The sequence below is a fragment of the Fulmarus glacialis genome, unplaced genomic scaffold, assembly GCF_000690835.1.
Source record: "Fulmarus glacialis isolate BGI_N327 unplaced genomic scaffold, ASM69083v1 scaffold35472, whole genome shotgun sequence".
Taxonomy (NCBI): Eukaryota; Metazoa; Chordata; class Aves; order Procellariiformes; family Procellariidae; genus Fulmarus; species Fulmarus glacialis.
The window spans coordinates 19,820-38,391 of record NW_009199310.1 but is presented as its reverse complement, the minus strand read 5'-3'; the positions used below and the strand labels follow the sequence as shown (position 1 = coordinate 38,391).

At 35.9% G+C, this 18,572-nt stretch overlaps 1 protein-coding gene across 1 annotated transcript in view; it reads left to right on the top strand.

Annotated features, from left to right (window-relative positions):
* Positions 1-17,448, top strand: part of LOC104073440 (metabotropic glutamate receptor 8-like) — a gene marked incomplete at its 5' end in the record, with an annotated part of 27,492 nt that extends 10,044 nt beyond the window's left edge. The window contains 2 exon segments of the mRNA XM_009573204.1: positions 12,517-13,452; positions 17,371-17,448. Of these exon segments, the coding sequence (XP_009571499.1) occupies positions 12,517-13,452; positions 17,371-17,448 (1,014 nt within the window).
* Between the last annotated feature and the right edge of the window lie 1,124 nt (positions 17,449-18,572).

The window sequence follows — 18,572 nt, the reverse complement described above, 5'->3', positions numbered from 1 at the left end:
CTATTTCTCAGAAAAGCATTTTCCCTGTAACTAAAAGCAATACAGCAGCTCTACCCACAACAATATTTAAAATGAATCATTAATTAGCCAAGAAGCAGTAAAAGTATGATCATCAGCATTTCTTATTTACTTTATTCTTATAAATATAAAAAATTGATTTCTTAAATAAGTATTCTATAAAACTGCAAAAGGCAGTCTAAAGAATTTAGCTGTCATGAGAATACATTGACATTTTTCTCTTTATCTGGCCTAGTTATGATCTTAGTTTTTTATTTGTGCTCAAAATATTTAGTACCTGAAATCTGCTCTAGCACTATAGAAGACAGCTAAAGGGATCTCAAGAGACTATCTAGCCCTTGCATAAAGTTAGCATCTCCTGTACTGATGTTATTCCAAGGATGAAGACTTTACAACCTCTGAAGGGATTCTCTTTCATTTTTTAACTACCCTTATCACTCTGAAGTGTCTTATAAATATCTGACTTTACTCCTCATTGCTATAATTTAAGCCCATTACGTCTTATTTTATTCAGTATACATCGAGCACACCCTCATCCTTTTCATGTATTAAAAGACTGTTGCTTTACCCCCTAGGCTGTGTTATTTCTTCAGGCTATACAACCTGAATTTGTTCAATTTAGTCACGTAGATCATGTTTTCTAGACACACTTCTGATCTTTGCTGATTTCTTCTGGACTCCCCATTTTATTCTCCTTCAAACTGAAACACAGTGATCCAGCCTTCACAAAGTGCTCTGGCTGAAGTCTCAGTAGTACAGAGTACAGGAGTAACATCATTTCATGTATTCATGAGTGCAGAGTAGAGGGGGAAAGATTATTTTATCTATCTGCATTTCTCAGGACGGCACTTGTCCCTTTTGCAACTGTATGACATTGGTTCAATGTACTATAATCCGCTAGAGCCCTGAGATGTCTTTTTTTCTGAAGAGCTGCTATCTTTCTGCCCTTCCTGACCCATAACGTGCTACCTGTTATTTGTCCCTGTTAAACTGCACGTTCCTTTTTTTCAGACTCTCTGCAGTATAATTTGGAATGTGTCCTGACCTTCAGCATAGCTTCAACCTTTTCCAGTGTTATTGCTCAATTTTGATCACCATATACTCTATTTTATCATCCAAACTGTATTGAGTGGTTATTACAAGTATTGAATAATAGCACACTAAGAATAGACCTTTCCAGGCCCCGCCCTGTACCATCCCTTCCATTCTGACAGTGAATCAATGACAAATTTTATCTTCCCACAGCTTTCTGATATAATTTGCACCTAGCCCTTAGGGGCTAGGTCTGTTTCAAGAGGTTGTTTATGACTGAGAGTGTAATTTGAGGTGGTGTCAAAAATCTTTCTAATGTTAAGATAAATGACACCTAGCTGCTTGCCCCCCATCCACAATGCCTGTTACCCTCTCACTGAAGGAAATGTGGCAGCTCATTGTTGACAGATCCCTTTTGGCTGTTATTTGTCTTGTTTGTTTTCTCTGTGTTTTTGAAATATGTTTGTTTGTTTCTTTCAGGATTTTTCTGGGAATTCAAGTTAAACTGAATGATTGATAATTCCCTGGCTGCTTCTTTTGCCTCCTTTTCTGAGCATAAGAACTAGGTTTCCCATTTGCAAGTTCTCCATACTTCCCCATAAAGTCTCAAGAGCTTTTATCTCTTTAGTCAGTTCTTTAAGTATTGTAGAATAAATCTCAATATGTTCAGTCCATATGAAAACCCCTGACTTCCTGAAGTACTCTCAATTTGAACGTGTTCATCTTTCTTTCCTTAGTACAAGAATTATTTTTTTTTTTCTTTTTTTTTTCTGACTAAATGTGCTGTGTGGTATTTTCTCTAGCTTAAACTTCTTCCACATGCTTGTTTTGTGCCTGCCAGATCACTAAGTCTCCTCACAGAATTTTCAATTTAATTATTGAGTCTTCATTCTAAGCAGCAGCATAGACTTGGCAGAGAGAGCTCTTCCTCTGCTGCTGAAAATCTCAGTATAAAACACAGTCTGTTTTCTGCTAGTTCTGAACTAGTTCAGACTTTCAGACTTTTTATATGTGATTTTGTTACCTGGCTGGAACTGTGTTTAAAGGGCCAGTGTGATTTTCTTTTGTTTATGTAGTGCTGAAAATTCAAAATTATTATCATGGAAAGATCTGACTGTTCACTAAGAGGAACTGGCAAAGAAGGTATGAGCTATTATAGTGGAAAACCACCTTAAAGTAATGCCAAAACATACATCTCGGTGTTTAGGATTTTGCAGTGCTTCCGGGTAGAATGTACTACACATATTAACAGCTTTTTTTCCTATAAACAGGTCGGACAAATATATCAGGGATGGTTTAGGTATAGTGCCTCTTTTCTTGAGACAGGGAAATAAACTTGATCCCTATATTTCAACCCAGCTTTTCTGTTCCTGTCACAGTCAATTAAAGTACAAGGTCGCTGAGGTGAGGGCAACTTTGCTCAAAATTTCAAGTGCTTCACTTTGCTGAAACACTGGGAAGCACAGGATCACAGGATATTCCAGCTCTGTTCTCTGTTATTCTTTGAGAGGTCAGTGATGAAGTTACTGCCTTCGTGCTTTCTGTCTTGCTGCCACTTATGCTTGGATGGAAAGCTCAGGAAATAGATGCAAAATTGCCCTCCTCTCTTCTTCAGTTTCCTCATTTAAAATCTTTTTACTAGTTTCCTCAACAAGAATCTGTTTGGAGATATGCTATGGCTGCTGACTATCATGTTGATCAGTGTTGCCTTATTGTTTTTAGGATGTCCTTTTCTGTATTCTGCTGATACTCTGCTCTCTTTTATCTTATGGTTTGGCTGTGAATTCTTTAGGATTGAGACCATCATTTTTTCTTGCGGATTTATATAGCCCTTAGTGCAACTGAGGTCTTGGTCTGTGAGCAGTGTGGGAATAAAACGAATATATTATTTGTGTGTTGGTATTATTTTGTAGGAAATGTTGTGCAGGTGGGAATTTAGAGGCATTCATTCTTCAGTTTCATATGCACAGCATCTTTTGCACTGATCAAAAAATAGGAAATATATTAAACCATTTAAAAATAGTGGGGCAGGATTAAAACTAAAACAAACCCATCAACATCTTTTTTCATACTGAACTGAGGCTTTTTACGATTGGCTAATTTCTAGTTTTAAAATAATGAAATATTAAAGGTAATAAAAATGGTGACAGGTCATCTCCTTAAGTAATACTAAATATGTGTATGGGTCATGTCCTTGTTAGCATAGCTACTGAAGTTACAGGACTGACAAGAATCTGCTGAAGGTCTAGCCCAGCACATTTTTTTGCAGGCCATCATGAGGGTGTCTGGGGACCGCAGCTTCTTGTTTTGATAAAGAAACTCACCTTTAAACCGATAGGATGATTAAAAGCATGTAATGGTGAATGGGATTTATTAAATGGATTAGTCTTAAAATTGAAGAAAAAAATCTATATAAAATTCCTTTAAAGTCAAATGGGAGCTGTGCTTAGCCCCTTGTGTTCCTTCTGTTTACTCCGAACTGTGAAGTGGGGGAGAATCTGAGCACCATTGGGCATGAAAGGCATATAACGCAGATTGAAGGGAAATATAGTAGCTATGAAGCACCGGACTTGGGACAGGCCAACTCAAACTTTAACTTAGGTAACTGTAAATAAAAGCAACATATGTGGGAGGGAGCATGTTTGATATGGGTATTAAAAGCTTCATCAAGAAATGCAGCTAGTCTATTAAACCAGTGATGGCATGGACCTTGGGCAGAACTGAGAAGATTCTCCAGGCACAAGGAAAGTGACTTTAAAAAAACCTTTACCAGAACTAGCCTCCTTTTCTTTTCTCAAAGCACTAAATTTTTTGAAGTATGCTTGCAGGTTATTTCTGCATAATCAACTGCAGGAAGAAAAAAGTAATTACAAGCCTTATGGTTCAAATGGCCTTAGTACTAGAGCTGGTCAAAACCTATCACTTGACAAAAAAGGGCAATGGTGGAAGGTTTCCTCTCAAAATAGCATTTTCTTAAAGAAAAATCTAGATCTGACAAGTTTTAATTTGAGGTTTTTTCGAACACGCTTAATTATAAGCAAAGTTATGTCACAGTCTGCTTTTGGTGGCATATAACAACTTCAATCACTGTGTGTACATCATAGGTTATATATATACAAATGCTCATTAAAATCTCTCCAAATGCATGTCAGGTACATGTAAGGGAAGTGAGGACCTCTAGGCAAGGATATGCGATAGAGATTGTCTATGTGAAAATGGTCTGCATAATGAATAACTTTCGAAAGCTGATTTGCAGTCTGGTCCATTGATAGTAATTACGTATTTTTGAAATATAGACAATAGACCATGCAAAAAATCTGAAGTCTACTGATGTCATCTTGAATAGGATATTTATGTGTCATAGAATTATTATGGAAATAATTGTGGTGGGTTTTTTTTGTTTGTTTGGATTTTTTGTTTTGTTTGGGGTTTTTTGTCTCTTTTGTAAACAAAGAGACTATCTCCAGAAACAGGTGCTTAAAAATTGCGATTCATGCTTCCAAGAAAGAAAAAAAAAAAAAACCGACTTGCTTATATTGAATAGAAGTGCCTACTAGATTGCTGCAAAATTCCATCTGATAGTTACACAGTGCAGTAACAGTAGCTGTTTACTTGATGACCTGTTAATCACTGCACTTTGTGCTAGTCTACTCCCCAAGGCATCTGAAAACAAAATGTTGTTTTCCAGGTATTCCATGCACATTAATAAGTTTGTTGTTTGGCAAATTGAAGAAGAGAATATATTGCAGCTTATCCTACCCTTGTACCAAAAGTCTGTTAGGGCCAGCACTTCTGTAGCTCATCAGTACCAATAAAACCACAGGCAGAGAATAGTAAAAGTAAAAAAAAAGCAAAATAAACAGATCCCAAACCATTCAAAGACTAGCATTTTAAGACTGGGGTTTAAAGTCTGTATAGCACTAATAAACACTCTCTGTAGATTATGATACAGTGGTAGAATGATTCCCTGTTCAAGGTTTCCACAGTATGCTCCTCTATGTAAGTATTCAGCAAACTAGTGGGGTTGGTTTCTTTGAGGTAAAATTACAGTCTCAGCACACTAAATAATATATACTTCCATTGATAAAGCAAGGCTAGTAATTAACCTTTTCTGTTTACAAACATAAGAAACTTTATATTTGTTTACACCATTCTTTTCTGTTTGTATGTATTACCTCAGAGCATCCTTTCCTTTAATTATTTTGCCCTAGCTGAGAATGACTTGTTAATATGGCCAGAACATTAAAAATACATTCTTTTAGCTTTAGGAATTTCAGAGATTGCTGATATTGTAGTTCTGGGAAACTGGAGATGACAAGAAAGATTTTGACATGCTGAGGAAGCACAGAATTGTTATGATGTTTCTGGTATTAATCCTTTGAAAAAATATTGCTCAGTTTTAAAAGTAAAAATTGTTTTAATCAAGCTTTCTAAAATATAAGTACTTTCTGGGCAAAAAACCTTCCAGACCTGAGAGATGGAGATCAGTTATATGCCTACTTAAACTTCTTACCCACATTTTAAACTTACTTAAGTGTCTCCACTGCTCCTGTCTGCATGACAGCTTCCCTCCAGCCAATTGCAAAGCTGAGATTCAAGCAGGTTAAATAATTTGCCCAAGGTCACCAAGAAAGTCAGAGTGTATCAGAGCTGAATAGGCTGATGCTAAGCTTAGAGACCAAAGTTGTTAAACCGTTCTGTAGCACTGCTTTCAAATAATATAAATATCACATTCCCTCCTGTAGTCCAGGACATTTTAAATCATACTTGCATATAAATAATTATACATACATGCATATAAATAGGTATTCAAATTTAAATGACAGTAAATTTAACTGTCTTTATTTTTCCTTTAGGGAAGCTGTAAGCTAGAGACTATAAGCGGTGTGCCTAGGAAGAACTTTAAGCAGGTGGATTCACAGTTAGCAGAAATCAGCTTCCATCTGGGTTGTAACAATAACCTGTGCTTTTGTTCCTAAAGAAAAAAAAAAAAAGAATGATTTTCCTTGTAGTATTTCAGACTGGTCCTTTAATGGCCATTACATCTAACCAAGCTCCTTAGACTCCTCTTCAAACTGATATTCGACTGCATTAATTTTCAACCAGTATGTGGTAAAACCAAAGATATGATCCTATGTTGTTTGAAAACCTCTAGGAATGTTTATGTCTAAAATTCCAGAAAATGACATCTCAATTGTTAGAAAAACATCTGTATGGAGTGAATGAGGTAAATCATACACAGCAATTATGGCAAATTTGGTAACGATAGTGATTTTATACTGCCATTGGCAATCTGGATTCATTCTGGGTTTTGTTTTTTAATTTAAAACTGTATTTTTTGTCTTTGACTCATTTAAGAGGCACACGCCTTTAAATATTTGTAAGTTTAGTCTGTAAGTATACCCAGTTTTTCTCTAGAGGGGTAAAATCTGTTTGACAGACTGAATGAAATGATCATTATATTTAGGCTCATAATGAATTCACTTTAGTTGAAGCAGTTTCAGTTTAATTTTGGTTTTTGATGGTTCAGATGACTTGATTGGACAAGGTACATTAGAGACTTGAACTTTTACTGTGAGAACAGGTGCATTAGACAATTTAAAAAGCTAAATATTAGGCTAAATTGCCTTAATTCACTCACTTGCTATGCTCCTCTGATGAACCTTTTTGTCAGAAGAGAAATACTTCTAGGAACTTGAGACAAAAATAAGAACAACTCTTAGTGACAGCTGGAGGTGATATTTCAGTTCTTTGTCATTTTTATAACTAAGAATTTTAATATCTATTAAAAGCCATATGAAGTTATATGTTTCTGAAAGTCTTGGCTAACTGACTACAAAATAAGATATTTGCCTGCTCCTATAACTCTGGTAGAATGCACTACTTCCATTCCTCTGTCCAGATCTTGTATAATTCCATTCATTACAATAATATCCTTAAACGTGTATTTTTCATTATTTTAAATAAATATCTAGCTCTGAGGTAAGATTTCAAAAATGAAAATTCCTGCAAGTGATAATATAACATAATCAGAAACATTAAAATATTATCCACCAATGTCCTTGATATAAACTCTCTGAAGGCTGTCCAAGTGCCTTTATATTGGCACCAGTTGCGGAATTATGTGAGTAAGTAATAAATTTTTCCATGATCATTAAGAATGGAAAACAGTAGTTCTGTACACATAAGTGGTTCAGAAATGATATGTGACCTATTAACAGCATTTTTGATCAGTGTCTTCCGGTTGCTGAGGGCATTGCTAAATGAATGAGTTGCTTGATTGTTGGAAGAACATAGGTGCCAAGAATGTGAATGTGCTACTTATACTGTGTCACGTAAATCTCATCTTGTTTTAGCCCAGTTCTCACATCATTAATTTTTAGCTTTATTATTAGATATTAGAGGAAATTGTATTTGTAATGTTCATGAAGGATGGAGGTGTTTACTCGATTTTGATATGAAATGGCATTTTGTCTGTATTTTAATGGTTTAGTGAACTGTGAATCTTAGTGCTGCGAATTAAAGCAAATTGCAGCTCCGTCAGGCAGATATCTCATATAGAGATGATTTTCATGTCTATTTAAATAGCAGTGAAGCCATTCTCTTTTTGTATCATGATCCATTTCATAGAAAATGAGTCTTACAGACATGCTGTCATACTCTTTCTGATGTTTTCACTCCGGTAAGTATTGGAATAGTAGAAAATGGAACCTCATCTTAGGGGAATGTGAGGTACTTCATGACAGCACATCAATCTATCAGACACTTTCCAAATTCAGAGAAGCTACTCGAATAAAATCAATAATAATGTTTAAACTGTTATTAATAATAGATACAGAGCTAGGCTATTCCAGTCCATCTGACCTAGATGATGAATTCAGATACATTTAACAATGAACTTTGTCTTGTCATGTGTCATACTGTAGTGAACAGCAGCTAGAAGATGTCACATGAAAATGAAGGTGACAAAATAAGTCTTCTAGAAACTAAGTTTACCTAAGGCTACTTAATAATCTGAGACTCACTCAGCCTTAGCAGGGTCTGAGCAGCGTAAAGAGTGCTGCAGACCCAGATATTTTGATCAGTAAGGGCTGAAGAGATGCAGAACTTTTTCATTCTTTTTCAATGTCAAAACCTCCCTTCTTTTCTGTCTTTCTTCTGCCTGGCTTTGGCTTTGTCAGTTTCTTTCCCCCATGAGAATTTTGTTTAAAAATGTCTGCCTAAAGTTAAGCTCCCTTGAAGTCAGTTTTGTAACATTTGAACTTCTAGATCACTTTGGGGCAGGTTTTCCAAAGTATTTAGATTGTGAAAATTGCAGATGGAAGCATAGTGGGGTTTTCAAAAGCACTTAAACAGATAAAGCACTTAGCTCACACTTAAATTAATTAGCTGGATTGAACAAGTTCCCTCTGGCACTTTTGAAAGTTCCACTGCTAAGTGTTTATGTCTACATATAAAAATATGATTTTCAAAAGAGGCTGAGCATCCAGCAACTCCCTTTAAAGTTTATGACTATTACAGGTTTTCAGCAGTTCTGAATGTCCCTGGCTCTATGTTCCCAAATGATCCTCCTTCACTTTCTTGTTTCTTAACAGTTTCTACTATCAACAGTACTATAATCTAAGGATAGAAAAATAATGACACGGGTGAATCTTCTGCATGGGTTCGAGAAGATGGATCCTTTAGTATATACATTCAGTGACTGAAAAACCAGATAGAGCTTTAAGACCATTGTTGTAACTAGGTCTTGTACTGTATTTCCTTATTACATTCATATTATGCAAAATAATAACTCAAAAATACATTACCGGCAAAGAGTGCTGCAGGTTATGGATAGCTGGGAATGAACCAGATGACCAGAAGTAGCATGACTTTTCAGTCTTTAATTGCTGCATACACAGAGACCCTTAGCAGACCTGTTCGGATGTAACAAAAGCAAGCAGTGCTTCCTCTGACGCATAGTTTCCCCTGGCCTTTACTCTGCCTCTATTACAGTAGTGTCTAAGTAGCAGTCTGAGGGTGTACACACATTAGCATTTTGGTTTCAGTCAAGAGTCTGCTTTTGAAATGAATCTGCTAATTTTCCCAGTTAGCACGCTCGCTCATTGTGGAGTGTGTCTCAGGCTATGTGAACTGGATTGCTTTTGGCTGAAATGAAAACAGAAGATGCTTTCCAGAAGGACATCTAATCTTCTTTAATCATTACCGGCTGTTCAGTCGACTGAACTACGTCAAAATTAGCTCAATATAACCTTCCTTCCCAGACTCTAATACTGACCAATGTGAACATCAGGTCCTCAGAGCCAACACCTTTGCTCCACAGATCGGCTCTTACTATGCCACGTTGCTTGTTAATGTAGCTATAAACTGAGTTGTCCGGATGGTTGGGTTCATGGGAGAATCCCATCTTTGCACCCACTTCCAGAGTTAAAATCCTACAATGCCAGAATCTCAGATCTGCAAGTATCTGAAAGGAGATCTCTAATGTCAAACACTGGCCAACATGTCTTGGGAATATATCTTCTTTTTCTTGTTAGATAGAAAATGAAATAAAAAGCTCATGAGCAAGAACTCTTAACATTTTTGTTAAGAGCTTTTTCAGAAATGTAGGTCAACCTAAATGTAACTGTAGTTTTTGCCTAAAAAAAGTAATCCAGACGAGACAGGTTGTAAGACATAACTTGTATACCTTGTAAAATGCACCTGCACCAGCCATTCATTCTGGTTATTCTCTACATTGATTTAGAATTTTTTTGTGCTTTAAGAGTCCATTCTTGTTTGAATCGTTCCATTGCTAACAGCTAATAGTGCTTATATTCATAATTATTTAAAAAAAAAAAAAGACTCAAGTTTTTTTAGCCAGTGAGTTTTCCAACATTCATTAACCCTGTATTGCCATGCTGGAAATTATATCTTGTGTAGTTTATGTGTCAGATGTACTAGAATGAAAAACATAATATGAATCTTTACCAGCAACCTTCGGAAATAGGAATTTATTATCTGTTGTTGCCACTGGGATGCGTAACCTGAGGCACTCTAATGTATTGCCAACCAGGAAGAGTTTTTAAGCATATTTTTAGTCAATTAAAGCACCATTAAGACAAATGTATGTGAAATCATAAGTAGCTGTACAATAAAAAGATTTTTTTTTTCTTTTTTCTTTTGTTAAGGTAGAAACTCTGAAAGACACAGAGGAATTCTGTGTACCTGTCTAAGCCGTGGATTCACAATACAGTAAATGTGGCTTTAGGATGCTTAATGCCAGATAAGAAACACTGTAGTCTCATGGTATTAAATGCTGATCTGGTATAAACTCACTTTGCTAGTGCAAATGTGTTAAAAAAATTGGACACCTTAGCTTTATCCTGTCAGGCTTTCTGCCAGATTAGATATTGCCTGTCCATGCCATTCTAAGTTTATGCTGGATCAGGCGTTGTGTACTCTCCTGGTGATTCTGTATTGTGTGCTATAGTCTGGCAGATATGCAGTACTGTTCTTTTTTGAGCCATCCCAAACTTATCCACAGATCTGGATTAATGACCATGGCCTCCTGTTGCCCCCTTATCATAATATCTGACTAAATCACAAGCTTTGATCTATTTATTCTCCAAACAACACTGTGAAGGAGAATATGTCTTTGCTATCACACTGATTTCATCATAACATGTTTTCTCTCTCACCTAGTAGATGAAACAGTAGGGGTTATGCAGGCTTTGAGAATTTCAGTGATTAAAACCAAGAGATAGTAACAGAGGTGAATATTTTCTTAAAGTGTCAAGTGCTCTGCTAGGGCTCTATCAAAGTTTTTTCATGCAACTGGATTATTCTTATGGTTTTTAGGAAGCTAATTACTTAAATTATTTCCTTTCAGATAGTCACCAGATGCTGCATGTTGTGTAATTAGCACAGTCCTTGATATAAAATATGGTTAACTTTTGTAGATTCAGGACCAATCCAAACCCCACTGAAGTCCTTGAGTGACTCTGGGAATTCACAGAGCTGGTTGTATGAGTGAGTTTCTTGTCTCCTCATTATTGTGTGGCCCCTTGTTTGCCACTTTGAGTGGTGAATAACAGCAAAGTCCTACACTGTGCAGAAGAGTGGACAGAGGAGACAAAGAGCCCGACTGCTTGTTGCTGCTTTATTCACCCTGCGTGGTGCTGTAACTGGTGCTCTGGCTCTCTGAGGAAGGCAAATGAGGCGGGCAATGTTACATTGTGATTTTCTCTCAAATCTGTTGAAAAATTGCTGGAAAAATAAACTGTTAAGGCCAAAATTATCCCTCTTGATAAGCTGTCTTCATTCTGTTCTCCTCCAGAAGGAACTGAAAACATTCCTGACACGTGAAGTTTTGTTACTCTTGTTTCGCTTATAAATAAAGCCTCCAAATTAAACAAAAGCGCTAAGCACTTAATAGGCAAGAACAAGGCAAGTCCTTTGTCCTTGAGTGCTTGCCACATAACAAAGGAGTGAAAGGTGGAGCATGGGAGCAACACAGAATGATTCTGGTGCCTATAAGTAGCTCTTTGCTCCATGCACTGCTCTGGTTCACTCAGTGTAACCTCTTGCAGAACACAGTTTTACTAAGGGTGGGCTAAGGAGAGCTGGGACCAAGCCGAGTGATAAATTTAAGATGGAGATACTTTAAATCCATTAATTTCCTATTCAGACTTTATTGGGGGGTTTTTGGGGGGGGCATACAGGAGGAGTAGAGAAGTGGATGAAAAAAGTATATTTTGTTAACGTGCTGCTGTGGAGAAATCTGGGATTTCCAAAACAAGACTGCATTGTGTGCATCTGTTCTATGCTACAAAAAGATCCTTGGACTTTTTAAACCAGGAGGACTAAAGTAGTAGCCATGACATCTTTTTCCATTATTATTCAGAAAGCAGTATATACTCATTTTTATCTTCTAGAAATATAAACAAAACATTCTTGTGCATTTCAAGACTTAGAAAGTGGAAAAATATAAAATACCCGCATTCGTGGAAGAGGTGGCATCACGGATCTTTTTTCTGGCACTCTGTTCTGCCAGCGTTGATACTATTTCTTTACTGTACCAGAAACTTATCTGAAACTCACATAGCCTTATTTTGTAATTAAATGTTTGAGAACTACTGGTATTTATATTTGCATGTGATTAACTTTTAAAGCACCGTGTACAGGGCTTTTTGCTTTTAAACTAGCCTTGAGTCAATAAATATCTTTACAGATGTCAATTTGGTCAGCAGTAAAGAGGTAAATAGAAACTAATGACACTCATCAAGCCTGTAGCATGAATGATTTATTGGACACAATCATTTAACACTTTCATAAAGTCAGTACAATGAAAAGAAACAGGTTTCTTATTATGGTAAACTGTATTTGTACTGTCAGCATGCAGTGATTTATGGCAAACCTGTGGCCAGGATTAGGATATTATAAATGGGGGAAAATAGAAGGCTCATTAATTTTTTATACCCACAGGTAGAAGACATGCAGTGGGCTAACAGAGAACACACTCACCCAGCATCTGTCTGCAGCCTGCCCTGTAAAGCTGGGGAAAGAAAGAAAACCGTGAAGGGAGTGCCCTGCTGCTGGCACTGCGAACGCTGTGAGGGGTACCATTACCAGGTGGATGAATTCAACTGTGAACTGTGCCCCATTAATAAGAGACCAAACACCAACCGTACGGATTGCCAGCTTATCCCTATAATCAAACTGGAATGGCATTCTCCTTGGGCCGTCGTGCCCGTCTTCATAGCTATTCTCGGTATAATTGCCACCACCTTTGTGATTGTGACATTTGTCCGGTACAATGACACACCGATCGTCAGGGCCTCTGGACGGGAGCTCAGTTACGTGCTCTTGACTGGGATTTTTCTCTGTTACTCCATTACTTTTTTAATGATTGCAACTCCTGATACAGTGGTCTGCTCATTTAGAAGGATCTTTTTAGGACTCGGCATGTGTTTCAGCTATGCTGCCTTGCTTACCAAAACAAACAGGATTCACAGAATATTTGAACAAGGTAAAAAATCTGTCACAGCTCCCAAATTTATTAGTCCAGCTTCCCAGCTGGTGATCACTTTCAGCCTCATATCCATGCAGCTTATTGGAGTCTTCATCTGGTTTGCTATCGATCCACCACATATCATCGTAGACTATGGAGAACAGAGGACACTTGAACCAGAAAATGCCAGGGGAGTTCTCAAATGTGACATTTCAGATCTTTCTCTCATTTGTTCCCTTGGATACAGTATTCTCTTGATGGTCACATGCACTGTTTATGCTATTAAAACAAGAGGGGTTCCAGAGACCTTCAACGAAGCAAAACCCATTGGATTTACTATGTACACTACCTGCATAATTTGGTTAGCTTTTATTCCAATCTTTTTTGGTACGGCCCAATCAGCAGAGAAGGTAAGTGATGATAAGTTTACAAATCAAATACTATCGTTTTTTTATTTTTGTCTCTCAATACTTGTAACACTACAATATTTTCCCTCTTACAAATGAATAATTCTGAATGCTAATTGCAAACAAACTCTCAGGATTCACAGATAATAAAATATATGATTCAAAAGGTAGGTTTCCTGTATTTTAACACATGAAACTGGGTATGATTGTGGTGTGGCTGGCATAATAATGTTGACATTTTCTCAATATATCCCTGAACGACTGTTTCTTCTAACATTTATTATTACCCTTCAGTGATGTTCTAGCCTGTTACATGAAGCACTATAAATCTTTGTTATCATCCACAGATCTGATATAAATGGTTGCATTTCAAAAGTCTAAGAAGATCAACTTACATTTGTCAAAAAAAATGAAGAAGAATGCCTGGGCAGAATGAAAAGAATTACTTTTCTATCTGGTTGACACATACAACTTAAAAAAAAAAGAATAGGAGGAGTGAATGAAGTATATGTAAAATCATATAAAGCGCAATTCACTAATTATTATCTCAGAGCAAAAATAAAATATTTTCCTGATCTTTTAATGAGAAGTTAGATGTTGCATATTTGTATATCTGTTATTCCTTGTTCAATTGGCATGGATCTTTCCTGATATCAGTCATTGTGAGCAGTACAAAACATGTCAGACATTTAACTCTCCTTCTCTCAGTTCCTACGGAAAGGCAGAGGTAAATGTCAACTGTGTGAGTTTTTCTCCAGCTGATAGTGGTGAAAATGACAAGTTAGGTGGGAAAGAACAATAATACCAGCATCAATCTTCAAAACTGCAAACCTGCGAGATCTGGAAGATCTTAAAAGTAAGAAATTAAAGTCATCAGTCTTTTACATAATTTTTTTCCCCTTTCTTTCTAGCAGGTGATTTTTATAATGTTTTAAAATACACATTTTTATTTAATTAATTTAATTGGAAAAGTCAACATGTGCCCACTTATAATTGTGCAAAGGTTTGATATGTCTGGTTTAGAGGGCAGTCTTGCCTGCAGAATTAAAAAATAGGTCTGTATAGCTTGATAAAATACCTGCTAATTCAAGCAGAGGAATTATATGGGGGAGAGAGTGTGGCAGAAAAACATTTTTCTCACTAAAAATTGAAGTAAGCAGGCTTGCTGAATTGGATCAGGCTTGATTTCCATGGTCTTTTGGATTAAATCAGGGGAAGTGAGTACCAAGGTAATGGCATATCATAGATATGACATAGTAAAGACAAAAAATCCTGTTTGATGGAGAAAAACATGTTTAGGTGAACTGTATTTAAGTTCTGACTTTTTTGTATGTGTAGGCTTAAGTCAGAACAATACTTTGTTACATAAATGTGTGGTACTTTTTTTTTTTAACATCTCGGACCAGTCAGTTTTATGGCAAGCACCTATAACAAAAGAAATGTATTTCTGAGTATTGAAACACAGAAAATATTACTTGACTGGAAACTATACAGTGAGTTTTCATTTACACCATTGGTTCACCTTAGCTTGTAGTAAAGGGAATGTTTTGGTTTTGACCTCTAAAGACAAGATTAATAAACACCTCTTTTGCATTTCTTTTATGAAGCCCAAAACTGAACACTCAAATTATACTAAATCACACAGCTTCTAACACTAAATTTCACTTGTTAGTTGCCTTTTTTTCTAAATTATTTGTTATTCTTCAGATAATGACTTTCAGGAAGAAAAAACCCAAATTAATATGCTAATACAGTAGCTCTGAATTCAAATAGTCCTTTTCACAGTGCTTTTATTTTTTGCTGCAAATAAAAACATGTTTCCACACAGAGTCTTATGGACATCATCATAATAGCTCGTGCATTCATACAATTAAATTACTTGTCTGAATAGGACAAAAATGTGATATCTTAGTGCACACATATATACATTGTCTGAATAAACTCAAAGTTGCTTGTAGATTTCTCAGTTAATGCATAACACCAAAAGAAGCACTTGAAAAGCAAACTAATACATTATATAATATCTTATTTGAAATTTGGTATTATGATCTTTTTTGAGGATAAAAGAAATGAAAGAAATGAAAAAGAAAATAAACTTAGACTTCTGTTAGGTGCTTACTCACTTTACAGCTGATTTTAGAATCCTGAATTTTTTTTTTTTTTTATGGCTTGAGTTTGTTCAGAGACAACAGAGCAATAAGCTGGGGAACTTAAAGTACTATTTAAAAGCAATGGTTCCCTTTTTGAAATGTTGACAGTAATAAAATTTAACATAGCATTCATTACAAGCCAGGTGTACTTCCAACTAGCAACTCATTGAAATACTAGCTTTAGACACATTTCTGTTTGAATAAAGAGTAGTTAAAACTTCTCCAAAGTGTTTTGAGGAACTTCTGTTTTCCTAAACATTAGTAGTGCTTACAAGAGTAGTAGAAGTCATTATGCATTTTTTGAGAGAGAGGTTAAATTTACTTAATTAACTATTCCCTGAGCACAGATTAAGCAGAAAACGTATTGAGAAGCTTTTATTTTTATGTCATTGTCAAAATATTTTGACTGATAAACAAAAAAAATAGGACCACTAATACTGAAAACAGGTGTCTAGATCCAAAACTTGTAGATCGTCATGGAAAGGTTACCTTTACATTTAGTGGCCTTGGGATTAATTCCTAAAAGTGTAAATTTGCTAAGAGATTCTGGATAGAAACTAGAGGAGTATAAACCTGTACGGTTGGCACAAGTCCATAAGTGTTGGTGTCTGTCAAGCTTCAAATATGCGTGATGAAGGCCATGTAAATAAGCATAAATACATTTCTGCAGACAGACTGTGAATCTGACTCATATGTTCTTGCTGTGAAGCACAGGATGGGAAACTCATCTCTCTCCACTGTGCATATGAGGAACCTTGGGTCTCTAGCTGGTTAATACAGCTGAGTTAAATGCCTGAATTTGCATGGTGTGACACATCCATAAGAGAAAACATGATAAAAGTTAAGGTAACTTGACAAGACTCAGTGGAAATATATTGATTCAGTGGGAAATGTCTTGACATTTGTAACATTTTTAACAACCCTTTATAACAGATGCTGTTTCTACTCATATATTATCTCAGTTTACGTATAAGTTTAAAACTAATACAAAATTGAGAAAACTGCTATATAATATTAAAGAAATTAAAAATAATATATATCTATGGCCAATTAACAAAAGGTTAAAATACCAATCCAAAATAACCTTGCATAACCCAAGCTTGGTGGCTTTTATGGAACTCCATGTTTATTGTTTGTCCTTAATCTGAAGCAGTAAAATATAAAACTCCTGTGCTATTAAATACACCATTTTTAGATTGTCATTTCTACAGATGTTCTGCAGAGAACAATAAGAGCATTGATTTTAAGTCCTGTGTGATTTTTTTTGTCTAATTCATGGTTTTGTCCATCTGTGATCAAGCCTGTTTTGACAGCTGCTGCTTTACAAAAGGAACCCACTACAAATAAATTATTCCAATGCGTCATTGAATTGAATGAAAAATGTAACCCTAAGACACAAAATACCAGTTTTCTAACACTTGTGTAAATGTCAGTGAGGTGCTTTAGAGGAAAAGAAGTGAAATTCTGTGAGAAAATATTCTGTGAGTATAACCTTCATCTATGTCATGCACGTGTACATGACAAAACACTGGAAGTACTGGGATCATCTGGAATAGAGATGTCTAAAATGTCATGAAGACTGGAATGCCACAGAAAAAAAGAGTGAAATTAGCTTAGTGATTAAAACAGATGTTTGATGAACCTCTGGGTAAAATTAAGTTACAACGGCAGACTGCACAAAAACCAGCTGAGGATAGATGGCTGTCTAAAGTACATCCCCATTTGACAAACTGAACACTTTTAATTTCCTTCTTTTTACCGGTTTTGACAGGTGGATGAATCATGTTCATTCACAGATAATAAAGACATCATTTATTATATTAACCTGGAAAGACTCTGTCTTGAATGAGAAGATAAATCCTTGTTTCCCATATTGTGAAAGAACGGGGGTTGCACTTTCTGCTAAGGAAAAAGGACCATAGAAACCGCTGAAAGATTTCATCCTTTTCCTCCCATCAGAAGCAATTGCAAGGTGTAATCTAACAAGGAAGATAAATTTTAAAATATTTTCCAATTATTCTGACAAGTTTGATCTCTCTTTTCATAACTGCAGTAAAGGCAAAACAAGTTGTAAAGTACGGTAGAAATCTTCCCATAAATGATTATCCTTATGATCTTACTATTCTAGCTGTTTTCATCCTTGATTTGCCGATCACGTGGATCTTATGCTTATATCCAGCTGTTAGTAACAGTAAAAGAAGCTGGAAACACTTCCAAGAGTATCTCAATATTAATTTGACTTGTAAGCTACTGTTGTAGTAGTCAAGAGGAAGCTACTCCGTTCTCAGTGGGAGGGAGAGGTAGTTCCATCAGTCTAGTAAGATATGCTATTTAGCTTAAAAAAACCCGAAATTACTAGTGACAATTCAGGTAGACACCCCTTACTTCCCCCACATTTCTACAAAATTTAGACAAATAATCTTTTTTTTTTTTTTGTATTTATGTTATGAATTCTTGGCTAAATGTATTCCTGTGACTGTAAGAAAATAAAGCATCTTAATGATGTGTTAATGAAGCAGACTGCACTGAGCCTTTCTTCACCTCAAAGCATTCTCTTCTAATTCTGATCATATTCAGAGATTTAGCTCTGCAGGTAGTCCACAGGAAAAACTAAAGAGAGACAACTTATCATGCTAGTATTTCTTCCATTTTATGAATAATGTTTGGCTTGATTAAACCAGAATCTTTAGTTCCAACACTGTGCATAGCATGAGGATTAATTTGAGGGATATTTGGAACAGTTTCTAATTTGCATCATTATGGGATCCAAAGTTAGAAGACTGTTGAAGTGACACTTTCCACAGTTTATCATTGTTCAAAACTCGATTTCTGTGCTATTGCTGATTTTTTCAGAATCTTTATAAAATGGGAGGACCTGCAGGATTAAAACAAAACTATCAGTAATTGATTTTTTGCATGTTTTGGAACATAGAAAATTAGATAAAATCCACCAGATCGTCTGATAGAAATATC